The sequence below is a fragment of the Dermacentor variabilis genome, chromosome 9 (assembly GCF_050947875.1).
Source record: "Dermacentor variabilis isolate Ectoservices chromosome 9, ASM5094787v1, whole genome shotgun sequence".
In the NCBI taxonomy this organism is placed as follows: Eukaryota; Metazoa; Arthropoda; class Arachnida; order Ixodida; family Ixodidae; genus Dermacentor; species Dermacentor variabilis.
Window position 1 is genome coordinate 106,271,907 of NC_134576.1, and position 9,499 is coordinate 106,281,405.

A 9,499-nucleotide genomic window follows, 5' to 3' on the forward strand; every position below is an offset into this window, starting at 1 on the left:
CCATTTTTATGCCAAGAAAAAGCGTCGGTCCCAATACCGCTATAAAATTCGGACTCCCTGGGGCAAGTGCTCCCAGAAATAGCGGAAGAGGAAGGGGCCATATGACCCCAATACGAGCAACATATCCCATAAGACCGCGACCGAGAGGTAGGAGATAGGAGCAGCTGACGCGCTCTTACGAACCGTAACTTTTTTGTTGTTGTTTCTTTCACTTTCTTGGTTGGCTTTGAACATGCCTGCCGAGTGGTTCTCCGGCGAGCTCTTAGGCGTAGGATTAATAATGTATCAGAGAACCTTCGATAAGGTCGAATTATGCATTACGGATCCGAACCCACAACCAAAGCATAATGCGACGTTGCTGGTTTGGTTAGCTTTGCAGATGCCTGCGGAGTGGTTCTCCGGCGAGCTCTTAGACGTAGGACTTATAATGTATCAGAGAACGTTCGATAATGTCGAATTATGCATTACTGATCCGAACCCAGATCCTAAGCATAACGCGAAGGTTGCGGGCTCGGCTTCCACGAGCGGCAAGTTCTTTTTATCTACTTTCATTTCCCTTTTATTTATCCTTTATACACTTCAACCGAAAGCTCAAATAACTTCCGCTGTGACTTCTGCTTCATTACCCTCTGGCTTCTTAAGTTGTGATTAACGAAATCGCTCCCCCTGTTCCCTTTATGCTCGTTAATTTCAGTTAATCAAACAAATTCCAAGCGAGTAAGCATGGAATACTAAGCATGAATTACTAAGCGGGTGAGAAACGTAAACCTTGTCGAATTGTCTTCCCTTCCGTTGTCGTTAAACTATTCCGAGGGCAGGAATTATTTTGAAGATCTCTTCACGGCTCGAGCTTGCGAGTAGGTGAGTATTGACATAGCATTAAGGCTCAGTTTTTTTTTCTAAATACCTTGTGGTTTCTACCGAGCATAAGTTACGCTTTGTTGTTACAAACACTATACGTAATCGGTAGCTTCCCAATTTCGATATAAAAGCATCAAATGGCTCATTGAAGGAAAAAGCCTGAATCTATGGCAGCGAAACGTGACCTAAATTCCAATTGGCTGCGACGTGCCCCGTGCCGTGTGTGCGTCGACGGGAGCAAGGCGGGCGAAATCGTTATACCTGCTGCCACGCCGGCGCGTCTGGTATCGCGCGAGGGGAGAGGGCATCGCCGCAATGGCCATGTCATCCACACTGTCGGTCTTGGAAGCCTGTGCTATCCGCGTGTTCCATTTGAAAGCAAACCGAATCTAATCAAAATCACTTTATTCCGCGCACGCTCTCGCCTGCGTTCAACTTCTCATTAATCGCCATAAGGAAATTAATCTTAAAAAACACCATAAATTCCAGAACGTTGGCCGTAGTGAGTTTCGAACCTACGACCGTACGCTCAGTAGCCGAGAGCTTTGCCTACTGGGCTTAACTAGTGCCTCTGGATAGGCGACTTGTGCACTCTGCTTTGTGACATCATTCTACTTGAACCGAAATTTCCAAGCCCGGCGGGACGAATGCGGCGACTTTGCAATCACCGCGGCTTACTCATGAGCGTCCTCGTCATATTGCCTGGCAGTATAAGGCAAGGTAGCATGACGTCATGGATAGAAATGTGCCGGTATCTAGGAGGCGTTGGCCAAGCGTCTCAGCGCGCTCGCTTGGCCTCGAGGAGTCCATAACTCGAAGGACCGGTCAGCGGCGTTCAATTCGACATCAATGCTTTCGCACTCACAACCCTTAAGCAGTGATTAGGTGCCCTCGGATATATTTTGTAAGTGTTCTTTGTTTTCTGAAAGTTGTGTATTTGGCGTAACTGAATTTCCTCTTTGGAATGATGTGTTAACAGGCTTTCTTGAAATTGCGATCTAGAGATTTGACGTATGAACCACTTAGTTACAAATCGTTCATTTATATTTGCACTGCGAAGTATAACAGATGGTTTTTACTTGTTGCATTGAAGTTTCCAATCTGGTTAGTAAATGGGTTCGTGACCTATAGGCCAGCTATTTTGTAGCCTCGTAGCGTGAGTGTTAGCCGTTCCTCTACTCTTGACACCAGGCGCTGCCTTCTGGTGAAAGCTGCGGGAGACGGGAGAAAATAACTGTAGTTGCGGGGCGGGTTCGCATGTAGCTCTGCTTTTAGACGTACTCTTGCCGCATCTACGCAGCTGCTTGCTTTACGCGTGTTCTTACCGCCCCTTCTATGTGCAAAGGTTATTCATCCGGGCGGAACCTGTGTCGTCATTGGCTGCACCAACAACCAGCGAAAGAAAGGAGCTACTCATCCAAGAGCGCTGCGATCGACGTTCACGCAGACACAGGAAGTGTGTGTTTATGTGGAGTGTATTCGTCTGTGCATGCGAGGTTTCGTAATAAAGCGAGGTTTACTGTGAAACGTATGGTCTCTTTCTGTTTGCTCACCCTGTGCCTAAATATTGCCCAGCTGGGCTCAACGTTGTGTTTCCATGAGCAGAGATGTCTTGAAGACCAGAAAGCTCGAAGGTAGCGTTCATTACTAAAACTCTGGAATATTGCTACTTCGTTCCCAATGGTATGAATAGGGGACCATTTATAGTATGCTAATGTATAAAGTAAAATTTTCACCGTAGTTAGCAAAGTCTGCGTGAATGACGACTGAATGCAATTTATCAGTTGTTTCATAGAACAGGTGCAATAAATGTTGGAAACTAAGGGATAAAAATTAATGCACGGGCTTCCAGTTATTTGACTCCTGTCGAAATATTGAAAGCAAGACGTTCATGCAGCAGCGCTTATCAGTGCTGCATTTGGATGCCTTAAGCTGCAGCAAGCGCTAAATTCCGCAGTAAAGTCGCAAAGAAAACCACTAATTGAATGGTTAGTGATACATAAAAGATATACATAAATGCCAAATTACAGATAAAATTGGAGCGTTGCCTTTATGAGTTATTTTATATTCACTCTACAATATGTCCGTTAAAAACATGAGGGAGTGTCAAGAGAAAGAAGAGGGTAGGGGCAGGTTGACATACCGAGCAATTGCCCCGAGTGCGGGGAAGCCAAGTGCCGCCAGTGTGTGTTCATGTGCTTATAATTTCTCTGAGTATATATTCTTGTCAGAATTTGTCTTGTCGTGCAAAGAAGGCTATGTCCTTATAATAAAGGTTGCATTCTGTGTTCCGAGAGGCTCGGCAAGTTTCATCTTTGGTAGTTTTCAACAGGCATTGTTTACGGCTGCGAATGTATTGTTGACATGTCTATGCGGACCAAATCGGTGATTGTGTTAATGCACAGTTAAAGAAACACTTATCATCCTTGAATGCTTTTGGGGCAACTGCCAGCGCATAGGAGGAAATGTGGATGCCATCTAAACAGAGAGAAACTAGTTTTGTTTAGTCGCCACAACCAGAACACAATGAAATATTGGAGGCCTTATTAAAGAAGGGTAGAGGACATCTACATTATCAAGCCACCAGCTGGATTTAGAGGAAAAGAATTGTGGTTTACACAGAGCACACTTTTCTTTAGCTTGGATTCCTCTCCAGGTATTTTCCTGTTTACTAGTCTTTGAAACCATGTGTGGGCTTTCTACTTTTGAAATGGCAACTTTATGTCTCTATTCTTTTACGTACCTCGATGTGGCCATCACGCGGGTACGATTTTTATTATCAACAGTTCTCTATTTCAATTTACTCTGTGAATACCCACTTGTTCATTCACTAGCAAACTTGTATTAACAGTCAGTGCTTGCAACTGAATAATCTTTGCAGCCTCATTAGTTATGACAGCAAGGCTGTTAAGGGGACTTGACGGTGGTGAAGGCCGACAGTATGTGGCGGTGTGCCTGGTATTTATAGTAAATGAAGAAACCACCAATACAGCTTCCATCAGAATCCCCGAATTTGCTTTGAAGCCTAATTATGAAGAATTCTAGAATAAAACTTATCTTGCATATACCTCAGTCGAACAGACCTATTTGAGTGTTTATCTTGGCTCGTGTCACCCGCCTTATTTAACCAGCTCAAGTTTGGTGGTCACCTAGGAGTGGCGCAAATCAGCTTACATATTGCACATATCGCATATAGGCCTTCTGGCAGAGATCAGCTTTAGTTTTGGCAGTACAATCCGCACCTAGTGGTCATGTGTCCATGCGCAACTAGCGCCTCGTCAGCGTTGGCTTAGGCGCCCATCAGCCTACAGGGGATCGCTGTTGCTGCTAATCTAGGGGGCCTCAACCCATTACTGCCAGCCCTCTCAAGGGTCCTAGGAGAATGGCGTCGAGACCTCTGCTGCTGTTGCCCCCTAAGAGGCACCATTTTACATTAAATTTGTCAGAAAGCACCACGTCTATTGATGAAATCATATATGGCACTGAAGAAATTATTGATGAGAAAAGGGCTCAGGTTTCATGATTTTAAGTGCAAAAAACAGTATCTGTACTGAAGAATATGAAAAGGATCGGGTATAGTGAATAAATTTCACTAAATAAAGTGAAGCATTTGCAAAGTCCCGGGTGTAGATTTCAAACAGTGGCAAGACAAGATCCCTAGGGATTTCAAAGGGTATGAGAACTCTTTTATAAGCTTCGATGTCCTTCATGTACAAGCTGCTCAGATTGGCATACATCTGGGATTTTTTTTGTTTGCAAGGAATTCGAAACCTTTAAGTACGCAGCTGTTCATTGTGCGCCTTCATTTTACTTAGACATGCATGTTTATTTAGCCTGCTCAACGTTAAGATCCCTTATTGTCCCAAGATAACATTAAGGCATGCCTTAAGTCACGGACTACGCTAACCCTCACAACATTTTTTTAACTATGTGCATTACAGACATGACGGTGCCTGCTCTCGAACATACCCTGCGCTCCTTCTTTTCTTAAGCAGAGAATGATAGAGGTGAGCTTTGAGCTTGGAGCATGTTATGGATTCTTGGCCGTTATCACCTAATAATTTTATTGGATGAGGGGCATGCTGACAAAGTATTAAGTCATTTACCGATCCGTTCAATTCTATGCATCCACACTTGTTTATATGTGCCATCCCCACATGATTACAGGGACAATGAAATGGTTTTGCAGGTTGTGCACAAATGCATCGAGTTGGGAGGGTAGGTTCTTCTGATCATTAAGAGATAGAATTAGGTGCTGCGCCTAAAGTGGACAATTTATTACTGGGTTCTGAACGTTGGCATTGTTAGAGATCCCAGCATCACCATTTCCTGTGTTTCAGCTGCCTTTGCTCATAATAAGTAGAACGGGTTTGTGATATCGGTCAAGTCAGCAGTCCAATTGGCTCCCCATGCGCCCTCGTCAGAAATGCTTTAAACAAGGAGGTCCATTAGACTGGTATTTAATAGCGTACTTACGCATACTAATTTTCCTGTCTTGTAAAAATAAGCACACAAGTGTTAGACATGTAGATGTTTCTCAAAACCAATGGCACACTTCTGCCTGGGAATGCAAATCTGCTGAAGCTGCACTTGTCTGTATATGTGTGTTTGTACATGCATGTGAGGGAAGGAGAAGAACGACGAGTTTATTCAAAAGAGTTGGCTCTGTTACGGAAGTGTGATGCAGCAGGTGAGGGGGACAAAGGATGCGACAAAGGTTAGCAGCAGTAAAGCGGTGATTGTAGATTATGGAATGCGGAGGGTTTCTCACATAAAAAATGGTTGTTGGTTTTTTTTGGTAGCAAAAACATGAATGATACCAACACTGTGCTGTGCTCATCTTCTTGCATTACACACATGTGCAAGGAGTAAGCTGCCGCGACTGCACGCTGTGGGAAACGTGAGTGCTTCCATGTAAACTTGTTGAGGCCGCCATCACCACAGCAACGAGATAAACTGTGGGAGAAATAGATACAGGGGCACAAAGTTCAAATCCACCGCTTGATATTGTGCCTAAGAAGGCAGGGCATGTCCATGTCCTCAAGGTACAAAAGTGGTCGGGGAATGCCATGACTTGATAGGAAGACCAATCTTTTTTTGTTTTGTTATAAAGCACTGCCACAAAATTTTTGAGAAAGCACTCCAGGCGATATACACTCTGTCTATTGACAACACTCTTACGTACAACAAAAATCATTTCAGGGACACTTTAAGTTTCGCAAACTTTGTCTCTTTGAATATGGATTAGTAGGGCCTGCTAAACTTTTGTTTAGTTTTTAGTACATGAGAAAATCTACAAAATGCATAGATGTCAAGTGGGAGTAAATCTGATTTTGAAGCATCAGGAAGATGACAGTGTTGCACGCAGAGATCTTGTGTTTAGTGAACGTCATTTAACCTGTTGCATCTGTTCATTTGACCATGTTCGTAACATTTGAAGCAGGTGCTACCCATACCCTTTCAAAGAGACAGACATTGAAAGAGTTTTTATAGATAATCTGGAAGGGCGCGCACATGTGCATGGGCTTGTACTTACAAGTAACCCAAGAGAGAAATTGCCATGCAGTCGACTGTAACATCTAGCGAAAAAATAAACAGTTTCTCTAAAAAGAATGCTTCATGGTTGAACGAAAATACGTTCTAGTCGTGGGTTTGAACTTCGAACCAACGCTTCTCCGGCGTGGTCGCTCTACCATCTGAGCTAACCAGGAGACTATAAAATTATAGAGTGAGGCCGAATTAGTCGACAGTTTAAGTACATGCACATACAACTTGACAAATGAGTTCTGCAGAAGGCTGCAAGGCGACAGAAGGTTCATTTTGTCACCGCCTCAATTGTCAACATCGTCAATGGAATAAAAACAAAGCAGGGGCTTTCAAAGCTGCAGGAAAGAGCAAACAAGCTATTATCCTAGCTTGCAGGTCTCCTGCTGCATGCAATGTAAGAATTGGCTTGTATGTTGACGACAGCATTGTCTACAGGCGGGGTATCTTATCCTGTTTAAGGAGGCCATGAAACACTTTTCCATCTAATCATAGAATGACGTCATTATTAAATTACATGACTTTATGAATCTCCGGCTGCAAAAGCTTTTCGTATCCTCCAAGCACAAATGAACTTAGACATGGTTATCGGATCGATCAGTGGCTTGCGCTATCCTTTCATTTGCACTAGCATGCTGGAAGCTACACAGGGGAGACAGTAAGGTGGCGCAATGAGAGCGATGCCTCAACCAAATGCTGGACGTTGCGGTGGCGAGACGGCTCAGGGTGGCCCATGCACCAGACAGAGCAACATGCAGCTGTCGTGTGTATATTGGCTGTGCAAAGATGAGCTGGTTCTTGTGTCTTTTTGAGATTGGAGACGTACACATTTCCCCGTTATTTAACACAAATAAGCAATAATTGTATTACTGAGAATGTTCTCGCGATTACGAAATCAAGCAATAGCTGTTGTGGGTCCAGCTGCTTGCGATGACAATGCATGACGACATTGCGGAACGAGAGTAAGCGATCTTTTCACTACATTTGACATGAGGTTGTAATTTGCCTTCGACGTTCAGTGCAATAATATTTGGTTAACGTGTTCTCAAGAGGTGCGCTACCAGGTCAACAATGTTTTCTTATTATGTTCAAAAAGCGTTTCAGGGACTTTTTAAGAAGCCTTTCAGTACGTCTTTCAGTCATTGGCTTATATGCAAACTTGTAGACGTTGCAGAAAAAAGCTAGAAATTACAGTTATCTCACACAACAATGTAATTGATTAGAGTTACCATTTACCACCCCATGAAAATAATTGAAGAATTACTCAAAAATATTTAATTACTTGGAGGCTACTGTCCTCTGAAGTTTAACAGCATTGCACAGATACCGTATTCAGAACAGGCTGGCCTGGAACGTTTAGAGTGTCCTCTGCAGCCCTTCATACATTGCTTATCTTTATTACCAATCGGATCTTAAGCATTTTCCCAGCCATATTTCTTAGTTTTTGCCATTAAGACATCAGTAGTGACACTGAAAACTTGCTCTATGTGCGCTCTGGGGAGTAGGACGGTGTAGTAAGGTACGGACATCTTGCACACGAGTTTGGCGTTACTCAGCATCTGGGTCCTCTGTGAAGTGCAGTGCTTTACTGTTCTAGGACTTGAGGACGCTCCCGCTCGGGCCAAGTAAAACCTGTAAAAATCATCCGTAGGTGACATTCTGGCACTAACGTCCTAAGTTGCCGTTGCTGTCAAAACATATCAGTATCACTTTAATTCCCCGGCCAGCATCTGGCGGAGCGTTAACATGAAAAAACAAATATTGCGCTCCAGGCTTCGCCTGTCTGAACTGGCTGCTGCATGGCACGATCTAGGATGTTCTGCTGTAATACCCGCCAAGTACAGGTTCCCGAAACTGCGTCAACTGCTACAGCTTGTCTTGCCAGTAAAGTAATAAATTACATAAAAAAGGTTTCTAAAGAAGTAATTGGACTACAACGAGTTTCACAGAGTAAAAATGTAATCGTTAAATTACAAAATTACCAAAAAAGTTTAACAGATTACAGGAATTAATTACATATACTTTGTTATGTACAAGTCTGCTTATGTGGGAAGGGCAATGTAATCCAAATTAGAATATTTCTGTTTGGCTAAAAAAATGATGCCTTACACTTTCTGCCACTGGGCCCCCTACTTATCTCTTTCGATTCACAGTACAGTTGTATGGGAATCCTACAGGTATCGACTGACATAATTTTCAATTTTGAACTTGGCCGTGAAATTAGGCCTTGCTGTTGAAAGTACATGCTCCATTGCCTTAGGCATTAACCACCGATATACTGGAACTACACTGTAGTTACGATCTGTGAAGCAAGGTAAGCTTGCACTCAGTGGAGCGTAAAGCTGTACCGAACAGTGCTGCACCATACGCTGCCATGTACCCTCACCAGTTTTTATTGAACCAGCAAAGCGTGTGCCAGTGCAAGGAAATCCAGAGCTACTATGTTAGCACAATATATAACCTAATTGATTTATAACTGGATTCATGGATTATGGCTCTTCAACCAATAAAGCTGCATGTTAAACCAAATTGCACAAGCTTTCTTTAAGATTGTATATTGCAAGGTTGTAGGAAAATTACATCTAGTTGACTGCTTAGCAGATTACCCTCTTTGTAACTAAGTTACACACTTGAGAACTACTTTTTTTTGCTATTTTGCATCTCTGCTGGCACATCTACCAACAATTTTGGGCAATCTTAGTAAAAGATACAATAATTTCTCACACCTTGTGGTTCACGCAATCTAAAAAAAATCGCATTCATGGCAGCTCATATAGCAGGCAAATGTGAAAAGAAAGGAAACTGTAGTTCAGTTTTCTAGATTTGAAAGAGAGCTATTCAGTGCTGAGGTCTGAGAAGAAAAAAGGCTATCACGTAATTGATTTCTTGGTTCTGCTTGTGGCTTTTTTCTTCTTGTGTGACGTCAGCAATGATACTACACAAGTGACAGCCCATAGACGCTTGCCACACTTGCATCGAGTGATCGCCGATGAAAGCACCGCAACACTCGGCCCATGTGACTGTTCCCTTCTTAGTGCTCAATAATTAATCAATAACAAAATAAAATTCGATGCACTCGATACCGGACGTGGTA

At 43.1% G+C, this 9,499-nt stretch overlaps 1 protein-coding gene across 1 annotated transcript in view; it reads right to left on the reverse strand.

Moving 5' to 3' along the window:
- Positions 1-7,845: 7,845 nt before the first annotated feature.
- LOC142558481 (uncharacterized) overlaps positions 7,846-9,499 on the reverse strand; it is a 35,616-nt gene continuing 33,962 nt past the window's right edge. Inside the window, exon 5 of the mRNA XM_075670613.1 lies at positions 7,846-8,037. Coding sequence (XP_075526728.1) covers positions 7,999-8,037 — 39 coding nt within the window. The 3' untranslated portion in view covers positions 7,846-7,998. The remainder of the gene's footprint in view (positions 8,038-9,499) is intronic.